Genomic DNA, 20,371 nt, shown 5'->3' on the forward strand with positions numbered 1-20,371 from the left:
TTGGCTCACCCACGGAAGTACTGGCTCAGCAGTCCCCATGTAACCGTACTCCTGCTGCAAAATGTAAGTAAAAGTCTAGGCATCTTACTTCTAGACTGGATGTTATACACGCCAGCAGCTCTGACACCCCTGTTCTTTTCATGTAATTTATCTCTTATGTTAATGATGATTTGGCTTGCTCAACTATTCTGCCTTAAATGATTGCCTAGACCCAATTAAGCTTACCAATGAAATCAGTAAAGGGTCTAAATTTTACCATTGTCATTTCAGGCCTTCTTCTACCTATTTGGTATCTGCTGCTAATTCAAGAAAAGGACCTTGTATTTTCCTTTAGTCCCTCAACCTTCTTTACCTAGTAGACTTGTAGTTGGCTTATCTACACATCCCCTGGAGCTAGTTCCTCCCGGAGCGGTACAGCAGTTCTGAACTTGAGGAAGTCTGCTCCTCTAGATGCATTGTCATCTTCCTTATGTGTTGACTCTTCCGATTTTCATCAGATGTATCCTACCGTGAGGTTATTATCGATTTGCTGCCTGATGCCACCTCGTATGTTGTGGTGTTGGAGAATGTTTCCCCTTTGCCTCGGGGGCGAATGAATCATTATTTCAGCTGAAAAACATGGTGACTCACTGGATTTACTATCATTCCAATCTTGGTTCCCACATGCACGAGTGGATAAACAAGGTGAGAAAAGTGAACTGGTTGGGGAAAGACTCAAAAGCATTTGGGGAGGATTAGGTGGTGTGTTACTTCTATCGACTCTTGATTGCCACACAAGTTTTGGCAGGAATTAGCCTGCGTATATGCAGCACCCCGTCTACTATTCAAGTGCTTCCACTGGGTTTTTTGCATAGGCAGAAGGTTGTATGCCCGGTTCAAGTAGGGTCAAGTAGGTCGCCAGGGACACCGACCGCCTTTGAACTCTTCTGTAACTCCTCCCCTGGTGTCTGTGAATCAACTTGCTCCTTTGTGTGCCCTTTCTTGTGATTGAGTGGCTCCCCAAGCTCTCTCTGTGAACTCTGATACACCCCATGGTATCAGCTCTTCTGCCCATTCTGTGACGGGTCCTGCTTGTTGTGAATCAAATAACTCGAATTTATTAATCTGGAATATTGCTGGACTTGCTTTCAAGTTTAGTGACCCATAGTGGCATATATTCCTGGGAGACCTCAAACCGTTTTTTCTGGAGGGGTTTAAAGTTAACTTTTTCCTGGCTCTTGCTTCAGTCCCTGACAGGGCTTAGGGGATACTAGCAATTTAAATGACTTTGTTAATGTTTTACCATCTGGCCCTTCTGTATTACAGGCACTAGGGATGGCATTTTTGGGTTATAGTGTATTTTATTTACTGCACTTTTATAACGATACATCAGGGTCCTCAAACTCATCCAACATTTCCCTTTTGGGTTACTTTAGCTGATAATCAGGCAGCTCGCTTAAGTTAATTATTACAGGAGATTTTAATATTCACTGGTGTGAGTATCTTCTTGGTAATCGTTGGAAAAAGACTCCATGTAGGATCCAGGAGAGGTTAAATATGAATATAAAAGGGAAGGCACTGAGTTAAACAACAATTTAAATGTAAATAAACTAGTGTTCATCCTGGACAAACGGGTCCATGCCACAAATTCTCCCCACATTTACTGGTAGGGGTTCTTCTTCTATTATAGATTTTATTTTTGTTTCTGCCCCTCTTTTTTTATTGATGTCCTGTTTTAATATTCTACACAGTGTTTTTAGTGACCATAATCCGGTTTCCATCACTCTGAGCTGGCTCCAGCCTATTTAATCTCAAGGCCAGGGGTCTCTTGGAGCTTATTCTTTGTCTGACCATTGATGGATTAATTGGAGTCGAAATTTGATTTTAAATTGAAGATGAATTGTTTTTTATTTATTTTCTGATAGTTTTAATGGTCGTTATGTGTATTCCTATTCTGTGTATGTTATAATTTTGATTACGTATGTACATTTATTGTTCTTAGGAATCCGAGTAAAGTACCTTCAGATTGAATTGACCATGGACAGGAGCAGCTAGGGTGATAACACCTAGGCCTACTTCCTCTTAGGTTCTGAAATACAGATGGTGGGTAGATGTCAGAGAGAGGCATATCTGGGTCAGGAAATACATAGCATTCACTGGAAATTTTCAGTTCCCTATGAGGAGCAGATTGGAGTAAAGCCCCAGATCTGCTCCACCGGGGAAGCAGATGGCGAGTAGAGGCCAGAAAGAGGCATGCCTTGTGCAAAGATGCTCAGCTCTTCCCTCTATATCTATTTCTTTTTTGTTTTGCAATAAACGATCCCAGTAGTGGATGGAAAATTCAAGTTCCCTGAGATTTTGGGGGTAAGACCCCGACCAGCTTTCCTGGAGCTGACTTTTAAATGGTGGGCAATGGCCAAAGCACAATGAAAATGAGCCCGGAGGTTCCAGGCTGTTTCATTGTGTCAGATTAGCTATTCTAACTTCTATTGCACTAAACATGGATGTCATTTTAGGGTTGACAGGGGTCTCAACTGCGATCCCTGGCTTGCGTCTTTCTACCCTTGGCACTATTTTTGCAACCCCTGGCCTCAGAGGTGACAAAATCAGTGCCTGGAACAGAGGTGCAGCTCTTCTTTATGGACACTGGTTGGAGCTCCAATTGCCTAGTTTCTGTCAATTGTTTTATAATAAAGATAGTTAATAATATTATTCACTATTACTGTAATAAAAATTGAGTACATTAGCCGGAATATGATCCGATCTGGAAGCTTAGGTAAGTAAACAAAGCTGTTAAATGTATGTTGTATGCATTCTTGCAGGTAAGAGTGTGTTCATTCATCTATGCAAGAGTGTGTATATGTGTTAGTATGTGTAAGTATGTGTGTGTGTGAGATTCAAAATAAAGGTCAAATGGCGTGCAATATCATTTCTACTACCCAATGTTGGTGAATTGATGTCTATGGCATCAGAATTCTTACAATAGAATATAAACCATCAGTACTATTTTTATTCTAATATTATAAACATTTAATTATTATTAGAACTTCAATTTTTGTTTATAATATGTATACACTTTGAAAATTAAGCTGCAGTCTTCTTACTGCTGGCCCATTCGTTTATTTAACACGTGTGGTTGTACAAGATGTCCCCCGTTGTTCTGTCCCATTTAGATTACGACCTCTTGGAACAAAAAAAGAGAATCCCTTAAGGCATTCAACTCTGTACTTAGATTGCTTTCCTGTGTTCTTAAAAGTCACTTACATAGTGACAATCCAACAAGATTTGCTTACGAAAGATGGGAGGTTCCCATATTAATTTTAGTAGATATTTTTGGATTTGTCCATGTTACAAACTTATGGTGCAGGCACCGATCACTTCCCCCATTCATTAAACTCATCCTTGTGAATATATTGCAAAATAGATTGATAGCCCTTGTGACATAGTGAAAAGGGTAATATGCCGCTCCCCCCTACCCCCTCCCCCCCCCCCATAAATATACTTTTCAGAGCTGGTACAAAAAATGGCTTCTTTGGGTAAGTTTGGACTTTGTTAACTGTATTTGATAACACATTTTCTATGTCAACTCTTTGGGCCACAATAATGAATGACTTATATGGGGGTAAAGTAGCCTTTTTACAATAAATCCACCACAAGACCTTTTCTGCGTAAAACATCAAATAAACTTTGGTATTCTAGTGGCCTACAAGAACAAACAGAACACTATTTATAGTATACACTATAGAAGATGTTCGCACACAATACTGACACTTTCTGCCCAAAATGGAGGGATTTTTTTTAGGAAAAATCTACACTTTAAATACGCTTGCCCCAGTTGAAGCTATTTGTCTTGAGATGAGCTTATCGAATAGTTATATATATCGAAGTTGGTGGCAAGCCTTCTTTGGGCACACTGGCATTTACAAACATGGAAAATTGGAAAGGCGGATTCGGCCTCGAGCAAGCCGCCATTATGGCAGTCGCGCAGGTCCTCCACACTCACTGGAGGAGGGGGTCGCCACGCACATCGGTGACGTGGCGCCCTACCTCCCCCCTCGCTCAACTAATCAATTTTCAAGGGGCCACATGAACCGGAAGCACTTTCTAGTGCTTCTAGTCTCGTGCGTCACTCCAACAACGGGCAGGACGGCCTAAACCGGCTTGGTCGGGAAGACGCTTTAAAAGGGTTGGGGAGCGGAGACGTTGTTGGAATTGTTTGCCTAAGGGGAAGGGAGGGTTCACACCCCAAGGGTCTTTAAAGTAATATGAGGAGGGGGATTAGGCAGTACCAGTACATATTCTTTAAAAGGCCTTTTAGGTACAGAACTTTTTGGGCAGAACATGAAGATATTTACTCTTTTTAAAAATGCTACCCACTTTCAAATCCATACTTTGGATAAAGAGGAAATATCTTGTTTTTAATTGAAAACTTAATCGAAACATAGTATTAGGAGCAGTTGAATGGCTAATGATCTGTCGTTATGCTTTGGAAATCAGAAGCTATATTTTGTATTCTCTACTTGTAATGATACTGAGAGAAGAATTGGGCAACCCATAAATCCTCGGAGGCTTGGGTAAATCTAGATCAAGATAAGGTAAACCTGCCTACATGGGTTCTATAGATAGGAAATCCTATTGATTCAAAGAGCTACTTCGATAAAGCCCTAATTAGTAGCTTAAAGCAAACAGATTGACTAAATCTCTCATAGTCATTCAAAGCGAGTGTATCGAAAAAAAAAGCGGGGCAAAATGGGTGTATACTTTAAAAATACGAATTTATGTAGAAAAGTCTGTTTATAAATAAGGATACAAAATGCAAATCACATAAATACAAAAGTGGCTGAGATAGATTATTTATACATCCGCTAATTTCTCTTAGACACTTTTGTGTGTGCCTCCGGAGTCTAAACAAATACTGTTGCAGAAATCCAATTGTCAAAACTCCCCACAATTGCTTCACAAAAGAAGATGAACGACACCCCCTTAACTGTCCTACGGGTGGTGTCAGGGCAAAAAACAGAATCAATTAAATCACTGTAGTTCGTCGCCACACCGGGATACCGTCACCGATCGGGTCTTTATTCTTTTCTGAAGCAATTGTGGCAAGTTATGACATGTGGATTTCTGCCACTGTATTAGTTTAGACTCCAGATGCCATTCTTGCTCCATTTCTAAGATTTTATTCATTTGTTGATTTTGGGTACTGTTAGAGATGGGGTTTCTGATAGACCAGGGTATGCACCTCAACCAGGCAGAACCCACCACTCTAGTCAAGGCAAGGGAGCTACATGCTGAAGATAATCCCTGCTCACCCCCTTGGTAGGTTGGCAGAGCAGTCAGGCTTATCCCAGAGGCAATGTGTAAAGGGTTTGCGCAACACACTCGCACAGCAGCGACACACTAGGCACACCACAAAAGAAACCCCACACAAGTTTATATATAAAAATATCCTTTGTAATATCCATAAAAACACATTAGAACACAATACGACACACAACTATACCTTAAGATCCGCACCCTAGAGGATATCAAATTGCTTAACATAATGCTTAGAAATACCCAAGCCTGGCTGGCAGAAAATCATCTCAAACTGAATGCCCTAAATACTGATTTCCTTCTAATAGCTCCACCTGCACAAATCCCCAAAATGCAAGATTGGATCAAACATATTAGGCACTCAACGTTCAACCTACCATTATGGACTCAGCAAAGTCACTAGGAATAACGTTGGGCAGCAAACTTAATATGCAAAAACATATCAGCAGTGCTACAAGGGAAGCAAACTTCCAGATACACACACTGCAAAAACTGAAACCCTTCCTACCACACAATGACTTCAAGCAAGCAGTACAAGCTCTAATTATTCCTAGAGTAGAATATGGATGTGTCTCTCTATGTGGCCTACCCAAAGCATCAACGGCTCCATTACGAGCCTCAATCAATGCAGCAGCATGACTCATTACTGGTTCTAAATGAAATTCCCCCATCTCCCCGGACCTACAATCCTTGAACTGGCTACCTCTGGAAGCCATCATTCATCTGAAAATAGCTTGCATGACACACAATGCCATGCATCACAATGCACCTAGCTACTCAGACCCTCAAGAAATGCAGAAAAACTACTACTGAAACCACAAAAATTCAACAAGAAAAAAACATATAACTGAACCTTCCCTGGGATGGCACCTAGAATTTGGAATGCCTTATCCCCAGAAACCAGACTCAACCCTTCCACTGCTTCATTTAAAAAGGAAGTACAATCCATCCTCATGGCCAAATTCACATGAGTATGGTCCATAGAAATCCTGAGAAGAAATACAAACGCCATCTCAACCTGAATGGGATACTGGTAACCACCCCCACCCTTATAGCCAGTCACACGTTAGATGGCATCTTTACTAATATGCAAGGTGTTAATATAATAGATACCTTACCAATGCCATGGACCGACCACTTCGCCATTTTAATGAAAATATCAGTCACATTAAATAGACTCAGACCCCACTCTGTACTGAAACCACAAACCATCAAAGTTTGGAAGGACATCGATCAAGCTGAGCTAACGACCTTACTTGAAAAAACCCGCCCTGATTCAACATTTGATCCAAACTTGGCCACCCGACAATTTCAGGAGTGGATAGGTACCGCCACCCACTCCTTAGCCCCAACTAAAAAACTCTCTAGAAATAGAGCAACGCCATCAGCCCCATGGTTTACAGAGGAGCTCCGTATTAAGAGGCAATTCTGTAGAAACAGGGAGAGACACTGGCGCAGATCCTACAGCGCTGAAAGCAAGACCAGTTATAAGGAAGCACTCGGACTATACAAAGCCCTTATTGTCGAGACAAAAAAATCCTATTTCACTGAACAAATCAATTCTGCTAAAAACTCAAGTAAAAAACATTTTGAGATAACTAAGGTCTTAACGGGAAACGCACCGGACCTGAATCCTCCACAATCCCAAGTCTTTTGTGATTCTCTGGCTGATTTCTTTTTCACAAAGGTGAATGATATATATCAAGCATTCTCCACCAAAACAGTAATCAGCTCCCCCACATCTAACAATGGGATCAATAATATCGAACTATCTCAGTTCTCAGACCTTGGAGAAACACAAATCAAGGAAATAACGGCCACAATTAAATCAGGTTCAGCATTAGATCCCTGTCCTCTAAAAGTCATTTGTCCGATCATGGACTATCTCTCCCCTGACATTGTATCAATCTGCAACACAATGTTCAGAACTGGGATATACCCAGACTCCCTTAAAAACACCTTGATCAAACCCTTACTTAAGAAAGATAATCTGGACAAGGACCAACCAAAAACTACCGCCCCATAGCCAGTCTTCCCTTTTTAGCCAAGGTAGTGGAAAAGGCTATGAACTTACAACTCTCGGAGTTCATAGAAAAACATCAACTACTGGACAACACTATATTTGGTTTCCGCAAGTTCCATGGAACCGAAACTGCCTTAATAAAAGCTACAGAGGACATAAGAGTGATACGGGACCAAGGAGGTACAGCAATACTCGTATTGCTCGATCTGTCGGCAGCCTTCGACACGGTCGACCATAAGATCTTGTTCGACCGTGCCGAAAACCTGGGCATCCGCCACATGGCTAGAAATCTGCTTTCCTCCTTCCTGGCCGGTAGATCATAGGTGGTCACACTGGGGCCCTTCCAATCGCACAAGCTGTCACTACCGTGTGGGGTTCCTCAAGGCTCATCCCTCAGTCCGACACTATTCAATATCTACATGTCGGACTTGGCCTCTGTCATCAAGGCCTATGGGATGAGCCTTACCTCATATGCGGATGACACCCAGCTTGTGTTGGCCATCAACGGGAATGGAGACAAGGTAGCCGAAAACTTCCAAGAGGGCATGCGGGCGATCGGTGAGTGGATGGCCTCTAACTGCCTAAAGTTAAATGCTGAAAAAATGGAGGTCGTCATATTTGGACATTTCTCCCCCGGATGGTCAAACACCTGGTGGCCCCCTACGCACGGAACACCACCTACACCAGCCATCACCGTCAGAAATCTGGGGGTGATTTTTGACGATAAATTAAATTTCATGGCCCACTCAAATAAAATAGCAGCAACAGCCCATCATAAACTCAGGCTGATCAAGAAAATCATGCAGTTTCTACCAACCTCAGCAGGTAAGACGCTGGTAAGCGCCCTCGTGTTGTGATCTCTTGACTACTGTAACGGCTTATTCATCAACGCCCAAGCAAGAGTGACCAACAAAATGCAGACCATCCAGAATGCTGCAGCCCGTCTCCTGTCTGGAATCCCAAAGTTCTCACCAATCTCTGAGACTATAAGGGACCTGCATTGGCTCAAGATTCGAAACAGGATCAAGTTTAAAGCGCTGTGCATACTCTATAAAGCATTGCACAACTGTGGCCCACATTTCCTGAAATCCCAACTCAGATACCAGTCCTCCATAAGATCGCTCCGATCTAACAACCTTAAAATCCTACAAATACCACGAACAAAAACAGTTAACTGGGGCGATAGACGCTTCCTTGTGGCAGCTCCCAGATTATGGAATTCCCTGCCAGCTTCCATCAAAGACAGCCCATCCCTGATGCATTTCCGCAGAAAGATAAAGACCTGGCTGTTTGATCAAGAATAGTTACCGGCCTAACCTCAGGAATACATTCAAAGTTTCTAGCGCCGAGACGCCTACGGGCAATTGTACGCGCTGTATAAATCTCAAAAATAAATAAATAAATAAATAGAGACCCTTTTAAGCAACCTTTGCATTATATCGTCCCTCGGTCTCACACTACGAGACAGACTGGATATCGCTTCTTACTATGTTGCTTTTTACAATACGTTCTTGTACATATGTCCTGATTCGCTCTTACTTTTTTTTGCTGTATAAGTAACATTTATTGATTGTATAGCGCTCTGATATCGCCAGGATCTTGTTCGCGCTCTATAAAACTTTCAAAATAAATCACATATATTACACTGCCCCCTAGGTACTTGTTGTGACTTTACAGGGATTCACATAAATCACTAGCCACTGTCATAAACACATCATCAGGTTGACCAGTAACTACTGTTAGGATTACACTGAGCATAAAACATTATGCAAAACATAATTAGAAGAGCATCATAGTAAACACTGTAGAGCGCACATCACATAAGCAGATCATGCCCTCCTTAGTCATCTGCAGGTCACCATTACGTTACTTAGGGCGCAACCCAGATAAAGTAATACAAATTACATGAGATCCTCACTGGCAACGTACCCTTACATCAGGGCACAACACATGCACATTTGGGAACTGGTAGTTCTCGCAGGCACCTTAGTCATCAAGATGGTAGGTAGGGCACTGAAGTCCGTGCAACTCTATTCCATCTCTGCAGCGACACAGTGCAGGCCAAACGACGTGCCTAAAGCCTCCAGCCATGAAGGGTAGCTCAGTTTAGGTCATTCACCTAAACACCTCAGAGCCAGCACCCTTATCATGACATCTTTTCAGGCACATCAGCAACAGTAGGCTCCGGTAGGCACTCTAAGGGATCCTGGACCCCGGAACACCTGATCCCCAAACAGCAGGGTTTGGGCCCATACTCTATCTTAGGCTTTTGGGATGCCTTCCAGCCCACCTCGTAGGCCGCAGAACCTCTTGCGCACCTATTCTGGGAAATAAGGTAATTCAAAACGAAATCCTCACCATCGGTGGCCGGGGACCTCTGTCGGAGCTTCCTTGTCACCCAACACTGGTCAACACCCTCCCAGGTATGTGCTAACAAGTTGGGGGAGGGGACACACACTTTGCTGCTTCCATTGCAGCTAATAGTGAGAGGCAGCTTCACGCTATTGTGCAGCGCAGCTTCTGCAGGCACCTGCTATTGTGATCCTGTCCCAGCCTGGAATGTGGAACTCTGGGAATCCTCGTGGATCTACAGGCAACGAATCACCACAACCCCCATCCCAGGATCTGTGCAGCTTCTCCGGTAGCCAGGCACACCCTGGGCTGAACAGTCCGCACCTGCTCCTCCTAGGGTTTCCCTCACTGCTCTGACTGCTCCCTGGTCCAGCCGGGCAGAGGTCATGTTTCTCCACATTTAGGGAAGCCCTGACATCACCCTATCAGCTTAACTGGAGCTAGGCTAACTCCCCTAGGCCCGCACACTCACAATCAGTTGGTAGTCCAATATGCTCCCACCGATTGGAGCGCGCCTCCTTCCACAGAGACCTCCACTACATGGGGGGCAAGTTCATGACACCAACTGAAGCGCTTGCCTTGCAGTGTTTAGAAGGTAGCAGCAGAGCGCTCCACACATGCTAACTGCTTACACTAGGCAAAAATGAAGCGCTTACTATGCGCTCTGATAAGGAGACCAGGCAGGACACAGATCCTAGGAGATCACCGGAGCACACACTGAGCAGGGAGCACATGGCTTGCCAGTACAAAGGAGTGAGTGAGCAATGTTGCAGCCTTTCTAGTAGCTCAGCAGGCCACAGGGCAGCACAACAAGCAAAGTCACTTTGGCGGTTCCCTGCCAGTACAGCATCCCTCTGTTCCCACGCAGTGTCTTCTCCAGTTCCAGTCAGTTCCAAGCAAGCTTCTTAAAAAATGAGGTCACAGCCTCAATATGTATAGTACACAAAGTCTTTGTTCTGCCCTTGCACAGGGTCCTGGACCCAGTTTAAACCAGTTCTGGGGGCACTTAAAACGTATCATTAAAGTACATCACTCCATATTGTAAGTGTAAGCCCTAGCCCCAGACACACCACAGGGGGACGAAGCCATCATTGTGGAAGGCATGCACAGCTCGCATTCAGGTGCAGGTGCTATTCCTCCCACCTCTACAAATACAGACCAGGCCTATTCAGCCTAGCACTGACTCATCCAGACTCTCTGGATCCACTACTCATCCTCAGCCCCTGTCACTCCAAAGCCAGACAGTCAATACATATCTTAGCGGAGGACCAAAGTCACATAGGACGCAAAAATTCCCACTTCTAAAAGTATGATCAGGTAAATATGCCTTCAAGGAATTTATTGAAGTACTAAGTTATATTATTCTTAATCCCAGTTAAATGCAAGATATGTCATTTACTTGCTACCTAATTTCTTTTGACAAAATAAATTAAGTAGCAAGTAAATGACATATCTTGCATTTAACTGTGATTGAGAATAATATAACTTAGTACTTCAATAAATCCCTTGAAGGCACATTTACCTGATCATAGATTTTGCCCAAGCCCTCAAGGGTAGATTGGGTTGTCCATTTTACTCACCACTTCTAAAAGTGGCATTTCTAAAATATTGATAATAAATCCGCTAACAGCAATAAGCAGCATTTATCACCACTATTCCTAACATTCCAAACTTGATCAGGCTACCCCTACCCTCTCACATCAGGAATTACCACTGAAGCACATATCAGGGAACCTGCAAGGCATCCTTATGAGAGGGCAGCCTCTCAGCAGCGAGAAACCAAATAGGATGTTTGTCACTACCAGAACATGCCACACAGTTAAGGCACATGTCCTACCTTTTACCTACGCAGCACCCTGCCCATAGGGCTAGCTAGGGCCTACCTTAGAGGTGACTGATACCTAGTACAAGGGGAGTCACAGATGTTACAAACATTTTATGTGCCATGTCAGAGCTGCAGTAGATTGCACATGCAGGTCCTGCAGTGGCAGAGGCCTGATCCAGGTTTGTAAGGCTACTTTGGTGGATGGCGCAAGCAGCGCTGCAAGCCTATCAGTAGCATTTAATTTACTGGCGCATTTAATTGACTGGCTCTGGGTATATGGGATACTACTGTACAAGGGACTGACAGGTAAAATAAATATGCCAAACAGGTGTAGACTAATCCTAGCAAGTTTACAATAGAGAGCACGTGCACATTAGCACTGAACATCAATGAAAAAGTGCCCAGAGTCAGAAAACCACCAACAACAGGTCAGAAAATATACAGGAGGAAGGCAAAAAGTTATGGGATGACTCTGCAAAAAGGGCCAAGTCCAAGAAGACCACATATGAACATTTCATCCTGAAGATGGTCTTACAGATGAAAGCATGAAATAAGACGGAAACGTTAACAATTCTACCCATTTTCATGCATAAAGAAAAACTCTTCTGAAAAGTTCATTGTTTATTCAATGATATTTTCCTCACTGGAAAATATTTGAAATGGGTTACAACAAAAGTGTGTATGAGAAATCAGCTGATGTATGAACAATCTATCTCAGCACTTTTATATTTCTGTGATTTGCATATTGTACCCTTATTTATAAGCGGACTTTTCTACCTAAATTGGTATTTTTAAAGTATACACCCGTTTTGCCCCTCTTTGTTTTGTCAATGCACTTGTTTTGAATGAATTTTAGAGAATTTATCAATCTGTTTGCTTTAAGTAACTATTTAGGGCTTTATTGATATAGCTCTTTGAATCATTAAGATTTTCTGTAACTAAATCCCTTGTAGGCATGTTTACCATATCTTGATCTCTACTGGTAATAAGGCACAACCTTATCTAACCTGGAACTTAGACAATGGAGTTTGCTGTAATTGGCACCTGGAAATGTTTCATGCAGGAGGACAGATTATATGAGGTTTTTACGGAAACAAGCAGAAAGAGGAATAATAAAAGTCAGCAATAGCAGAAAGAGGCAAAATAAAGGTCAGAAGAGAGCAGAAAGAGGCAGAATAAAGGTCAACAATGAGCAAAAAGAGGCAGAATAAAGATGAGAAATGAGCAGAAAGAGGCAGAATAAATGTCAGAAACGAGCAGAAACAAGGCAAAATAAAGGTCAGAAGGGAGCAGGAAGAGTCAAAATAAAGGTGAGAAACAGCCAAAATGAAGGTCAGCCATGTGCAGAAAGAGGCAAAATAATGGTGAGAAACGTCTCAAACGAGGCAAAATAAGGTCAGCAGTGAGCAGAAAGAAGAAAAATAAAGGTGAGAAATGACCGAAAACAGGCAGATTAAAGGTCAGAAGGGAGCAGAAAGAGAGGGAATAAAGAGCAGTAAGAGGCAGAATAAGGGTCAAGAGCAAGCAGAAAAGCAAAATAACAGACACAACAAGCAGAAAGGGGCAACATAGAGGGTGGAGCAAGCAGAGAAGGGGTAGAAAAACGAGGAAGAAACAAGAGGAGGAGGCAAAAAACTGAAAGCAGGATATAGTAGCATACTGAAGGCAAGCTGAACAGGAGGACCATCACAGGGGTAGTTGACACAACCACCTGCTTGTGTGTGCCCCCTACTTTTTTTTATGTCCACCCACTGACAGACACACTCATACACTCATGCACTCACTCACAGATCTTCTCACAGACTCTCACACCCACTCAGTGACCCACTAATGGGCTCACGCCCCACTGACAAACACACTCAGATGCACATAAAGCCACTCACAGAAGTATTCTAGCACTCATTCACCCACTCTCAGAGCCATTGCGAGAGTCACACACACACTCACAGACCCAGTCAGAGACTCACATAATCACGCAAACTTTATAGGTTAAACTTAGGAAATAAAATTGAAAAAAACATAGAAATTCACTTTGGGTTGAATCCATCATTGTTCTTTAGCTCACTTCACCACCCCAGTTCAGACCCAGCCATATGCAAATCAGTCTTGACCCTGTGCCTCATGGGAACAGTCCAGCCCGAACATATAAGACAGGTCTTCCCTAGACCAGAAACAAGCATCCTGGGACCGGTTTCAGGGTAACAACCCTCATCGGCCAGGCTAGCTTGAATGCAGTGGCAAAGTGAGCAAGGGACCCACATTTGGGACAAAGCAAACACATGGAGATGATGGAGGAGCACTGAAACTTTTCAAACACTCACCCCAGTCACAGATCTTGGTTGAATCCATCTCCTTGTCTTTGCATAGTTACACACTGTGGGTGTGTGTATGGGTGTATGAGAAGTTATATATCGGTGTGTGTGTGCGGTTCTGTAGATGATATAATCAGTGATGTAATTTCCGATGTGATCAATGATGTTAGTGATGTCACTGACCATGTCATGATTGATGTAATATGTTAGGTAATTAGCAGTGCATTGTTGGGCATAAATTATAATTCGCTCAGGTAACTATAACTGATGAATTTATGATTTTGTACGAGTGAAATCCAAGCTTTACAATATTGTCCCTGTAACCTTTGTTTTTTTCAGTGAATATATATATACACATACATACACTTATACGCATACACATACACATATATATATATATACATATATATTAGTATTCACACATGTTATAGTTATCTGGACATTTCACTCATACAAAACCATTGAAATTCCCCCGTTATAGTTAGTTCAGCTAACTATAACTCGCGGGCCTGCAATGCACTGCTGATGACGTCACATATTACATCACTCATGACATGGTCAGTGACATCACTCATGACATCACTGATGACATCACTGATTACATCATCCAGTGAATGTGTGTCTTTCTGAAAAATAAATATTTTTTATATATGTATATCTTTAGGTTGATGGAAGAATAAATGGGTAAATAAGTGTTTAAATGGATTTTTTTGTAAAATTGATTGTATAAATGACTTATTAAGTGTATCTTAGTGAATATATGTATTAACGAGTAATGTTTAAATATTTAAATATCTGTATCAGTGTCTCACTTTGTGTATAAGTGGTTGCATGGGTTGGTGAGTAGCTACATGAGTGTGCATATGGGTTATTACTTTGTTTTTTGAGTATCAGTATGAGTGTCTGTTTAGTTCATGGGGGATATTACTTAGCGTATAGATACATGAACGAGTGACTCACTGTTTGTATGTGTTTTGAAGACAGCATGTGTGCAGGAATGTATCGGTGGATGAGTGTGTGTATGGGTGTGTTAGTGAGTGAATGACTGTCTCAATAGTGTCTTTATGAGTAATTACATATGTTTTAAACAAGTATATGTGAGTATTGATGTATATAAGTGAGTATATGTGAGAGTGAGAGTTTGGAAGAGTTCCTGTATAAATAAGTATGTGTTTCTATAAGTTATTGTTTAAGAGAGTAAGTATGTGTACGTTTCTGTAGAAGTAAGTGTAGTGGTGTGTGTATAGCTGTATATGCAAGTAAATGGATGTTTGATTTGCATGTGTGAGTATGTGTGTAAGTAATTCTATGGGTGAGTATCGGTGTGTAACAGGATGCATTGGTGTATGAGTACATATGATGAGTGAGTACATGTATGAGTGACTATATAGAACTGTTGGTGAATGAGTGGATGTGTATGTAGATGTTGGAATTACTGAATAGGTTGTTGTAACAGAGCTGCGTAGCAGAGAGATGTAAAAAGGGGCACTGCATGCACCACCTCTCTGCAACGCAGCGCAGTGGCGATTCCTGGATGCACCTGGTGGACTACTTGGCCCCCATGGTCCCTCAGGTTTGAAGTTGAATTTTTTCCCCAACTTAAAACGCGCCACAGGGCATGTTTGCACACATCACGTCAGGCCCCGTCCCCTCCCTTCACCACTGTGTAAACGCGCCCTGTCATCGTTCTAAGTTGAGAGATTAAGTCCCCTTCAATCCTAAGGATCCCTAGGGTCAAACTAGCCCACCAGGTACCTCCAGTAAGCATTACAGAGCTGCGTTGCAGAGAGGTGTAAAAAGGGGCATGGGCTCTGAACACCTATCTGCAACGCAGCTCCCTGGCACATACTGGAGGTACCTGTTGGGCTACTTGGCCCTCAGGGACCCTCAGTATTGAAAGAGAATTAATTTTCCAACTTAAAACGCACCACGGGGCGCGTTTGCACACTGATTAAGGAAGGGGCATGGCCTGAGGTGAAATGTCTGCAAACACGCCCTGTGGCGTGTTTTAAGTTAGAGAATTAAACAGAGGGGGAAGTAATTACACCCCAGGGACACCCAGTATTCAAGGGGAATTACTTCCCCCACTGCAAAAACGCCAGGGGGCGCGTTTGCAGAGTGGTGCAGGGAGGGGGTTTGGCCTGATTCCCGATCCCCTTGTTTTGAGGTTTTTTTTTTAAGAAGAGTGTTGTGTAGCCCCCCCCCCTTCTTTTTCTTTTTTGGGACCTGAGGACCCCCATCCCCCAGGGCCTGACCCCCAATTTATTTTTTTTATGTCTTTAATGGGAAGGAGGCCACGTGGCCCCCCTCCCGTGGCTAATCAAGGCCCCGGAACCCCATCCCCCGGGGCACTGCCACATTTTTAAAAACATTTTTAAGGAGGGGGCTGCATAGCCCCCCTCCTCAGGCCTGGCACCTTTTTTAATTTTTTTTTTTATTATTTCGGGAGGGGGCGGCGTGGCCCCCCTCCCGGGCCACTTCTGGCCCCAGGGACCCCATCCCCCGGGGCCTGGCCCTCTTCATTTTTGGCCGTGGGGGTCTCCAAGCCCCCCACAGTCTCTGCCGGCTCCCCGCATCCTGCGGGAGCTGGCACTGCTTTTCTGCATTTGGAGCAGCTAACATGCTGCTCCCCATGCAGAAAACCAATCAGCTTTGGTTTTTGAAAGCGAGAGCAGGTTTCCTGCTCTCTCTTTCAAAAAACAAACGAGTTTGCTATGGTGCGGCTCCCGCCCTACCATAGGAAACAGCAGTGTCCCGGGGGTAGGCACCCCAGTACACTGCAGGAGCCAGCCCTGGGGGGTGGCTGTCCCCAGGACCATCACAGGCTCTAGGAGGGGGGCCGTGCGGCCCCTCTCCCATCATTTGTAAAGCCCCGGGGGGTGGTGGTCCACGGGGCTGGGGGGTCCATCACGGACCCCAGAATTTAAATATGTAGTGCCCCGGGGAGGTGGCAGTCCCCGGGGCGTGTGGGTGGGCTTGAGCCCCCACACAGGTTTTAATTTTTTTTTTTAAAGTAAGCCCCAGGGGGTGGCGGTCCCTGGGGCTGTGGGGGGACTGTGAGTACCCGGCATACTTCATAATAAGGCCCCAGGGGGTGGCGGTCCCCGGGGCTCGGGGGGGCTTTGTGCCACCCCGCTAATATACTTACTTTGCCTTGGGGGTGGCGGTCCCCGGGCAGTGTGGGGGGATTGGGGACCCCCCACACTTTTTTTTTATGAAGCCCCCGGGATTTGGTCCCCCCGGGGGCTAATTCGAAAAAAAAGCAGACCATTTTTTTTCCACGGGGTACGCGTACCTACGCATATCCCACGATTTGAAAAAAATAAATAAATTGGGGGGGCTTTGGGGGGCCAAATTTGGTGTCATTCCGTTCAGCAGTTCTGGCTGTAGCCTCACTTAAAGGTCCTTACAGAAAATTGCAAAGGGAAAACATGTTTTGGGGCCTCCCTTTTTTCTCGGCCCCCGCTTGATTAATCACCCTCAATCTTTCAGGGAATGAGCAGAGCGGAGCAGGCCATTTTCTTAGAGAATTTTGCGAAGATTCGTCGACCGGCGCCAAAGTTATTCCAAATAGAATGTTGCGGATTTCCTATGGAAACTAGGTCCAACCTATAACTACCTACTGGCGACCGCCAGTAGGTAATATATGTATATGTATATGTATATGTATGTATGTAAACAAAGTGTGTTGCGGTTGTCATGTCCTGCACACACCTCGGAGATTGGGCATTTGGATACAGCGAGTAGTTATGGCTATACTGTTTCTAGCCTATACAATTGTGTTAACTCATAGGCGTTGTATGTTTTTGCCCTTGCTTTCACAGCCAGGCAAGCACATACGTAGAAGAATTATGGCCATTTATGGACTTTGTTCGCGTGTGTAATAGATGCTCAATGTATTACTACCTATTTCTTAAAATATGGCTAAAAGAGAGTTACTAGGTGTCCATGTACAGCAGATATGGCGTTGTTGCAACGATGCATATCACCACAATGCAATTCAGTGGTTGATGCGTTGAATTTAAGGAGAGACAGGTTTTATGAGCGATGAGGGTCTTAACTATATATGTGGGCACTGTGGTAGTGGTTTTAATGTCGAGAGGAGTCGATGCATTATACATATTCAGGATTGGTGTTTTTGTCTCCTCTTCAGAGCGGTGCCTCCTTCTTCCTGAGCTGTTGCCATACCCTTGAGGTAAGGCTCATTGGAGTGTGTTTAATTCACTATTTGTAGTTTATCAAAGGAGACCCAGATGATGAAGCATGTCACCGGGACCGGTGAGTGATGGGAATCCACACACATTCTGTGTATTTTTGGTCAGTCTTGGGATTCGTCAGTCATTCTTTGTTCTTTTGTATATAGACCGCAAGGTATTTTTGGTGTTTTTTGATTACTGAATATTGGGGCTGTATACCTTGCAGAGTCGTTAAACTCTTGCCTCCGACCCTACTCTCAATTTGTTGTGTCTTATGTATGTATGTATGTATATATACTAAAAAGGGGTTTCAGTTGCTCAATCCATCTCCCTGGTGCACATGCTCCATGCAAATACTCTTTCTCCACTTACTGTGTCCCACTGCTCACCAAAGAGGTCCTGGGCGATATAAATAAAGCTACACACAAGCATAGATATCTAATACGATGATCTACTACAGACTATCACTTGTAAGGATGATAGAAGTATTGTTTTCTTGTGTTAAATGAGCAGGGAGGCTATTTCCACTAGGGAAATCTCATGTCTGGCAGAAAGAGATTGCTGTATGGAAAAAAAATTAAGAATGAGCTAAAGTCAGATAGATTCAAAGTAATATGCCTGTCAAGGACACTGCCAAAATATACTTCAGCATCAGCGGTATAATGGTGTTTATGACACCTTAGACTTTGGTTAAGGGAACATTTTTGCTACAATAGCATAGTTTTAATTTCTTCTTGTTCAGACGTTGAGGGGTGTGGTGAGGGAGGATATAATAATAACTAATACTATTGCACACGCAGAGGAAGTAGTTTTGTATGTGTTTTTCTATAATATAGGTTTGTATTAGGCTACTTTCTTTTATCAGTCTCATACGTTAGAAAGACTGAGGCGGCATTTCTGGGATGCAAACCTATGACCAGAGCACTTCTGAGAGAATGGTCTGCTACACAGCTACCTTCTCTTTGAAGAAGTAATGTTTTAGTTTAATGATGCAGATAGCTTAGGAGACAAGATGAAGAGGGGTAATGAAAAACTATAACAGAAAAAAGTGAATCTTTGTACTTCTAATTTTTTTTCTACAGTAGATGCTATTTAAACCGTTTTTTTATTTGTTTCAGACTCCAGACTAAGATCAGGTGTGGAGGCCATGGATAACCAGAGCACCGTGACAGGTTTCATCTTCCAGGCATTCTCCAGCCATCAGGGTGTGCAAAATAGCCTCTTCTGTTTATTTCTTATAGTCTACCTGCTAACGCTTGCTGGAAATGTTGCCATAATTGTCGTCATCAATGCAGATGTTCGTCTGCACAAACCAATGTACTTCTTGCTCAGAAACTTTTCTTTCCTGGAGATCTGGTACACAACATCCACCATACCCAACATGCTGGTTGGTTTTTTGCAGGAGGTGAAAAGAATCTCCTTTCTCGGCTGCTTCATCCAGTTCTACTTCCTGTTCTCCCTGGGCACCACCGAGACTATCCTCCTTGCAATAATGGCATACGACAGATGCCTGGCTATATGCAAACCTTTACATTATCATACATTCATGAGCATTCGAGTATGTCAGCTGCTGATATATTCCTGCTGGATGGCATCGTTCCTCTGGTTCATAGCCCCAATCATTTTGATATCACGGCTGCCATTTTGTGGCCCAAACGTCATCAACCATTTTCTTTGCGACCGGGGCCCCTTGGTTGCCCTCTCTTGCAAACGCGACTATATTACAGAGATAACCTTCTTCGTCTCTGACACTGTGCTGAACATTATATGCCTCTCGACCGTCCTGGTATCTTATGTGTATATAATATGTACCATTGTAAGGATGCCATCGGCTATGGGGCGCCAGAAAGCCTTCTCCACTTGTGTCTCGCACCTGATTGTGGTGTGTTTGTTCTTCGGCTCGGTCATGTTTATGTACATGAGACCCGCAGGCCAGCATTCCTTTTCGCAGGATAAAGTGGTAGCCATACTTTATACTGTGATAACACCCCTGCTAAACCCCCTAATCTATACTTTACGAAATAAAGAGGTTAAACAAGCCTTCAGAAAGCTGCTACATAAACAGTAATCGCCCTTGTTTGTTACACAAATATTCAGAACGCATTTAACATCTAGGGGAGACTTATTGGGGAAATGATAGGCAGCAGTCACTAGGTTCAAGATTCCAACAAAATTATGAACTAATTGTAGCCCAGAAACCAGGTGCTAAGCCGTATATTATAATAAGCATTTCGCTTATCAATCGCGAACCATCTACCGTGTAATAAACCAATCAACAACCTTTTTAAATCCACTTAACACCGAGCGCCTAAATACAAAAAATAAAAAATAAGTGAAGCTGCTCAAAATATTTCTCAAGAGGCCACTT

General features: G+C 43.3%; 1 protein-coding gene across 1 annotated transcript in view; it reads left to right on the forward strand.

Moving 5' to 3' along the window:
- Window positions 1-20,071, forward strand: part of LOC144752782 (olfactory receptor 11H4-like) — a 59,092-nt gene extending 39,021 nt beyond the window's left edge. Inside the window, exon 2 of the mRNA XM_078640634.1 lies at window positions 19,122-20,071. Coding sequence (XP_078496760.1) covers window positions 19,151-20,071 — 921 coding nt within the window. The 5' untranslated portion in view covers window positions 19,122-19,150. The remainder of the gene's footprint in view (window positions 1-19,121) is intronic.
- The last annotated feature ends 300 nt before the right edge of the window (window positions 20,072-20,371 follow it).

The sequence above is a fragment of the Lissotriton helveticus genome, chromosome 5_1 (assembly GCF_964261635.1).
Source record: "Lissotriton helveticus chromosome 5_1, aLisHel1.1, whole genome shotgun sequence".
Taxonomy (NCBI): Eukaryota; Metazoa; Chordata; class Amphibia; order Caudata; family Salamandridae; genus Lissotriton; species Lissotriton helveticus.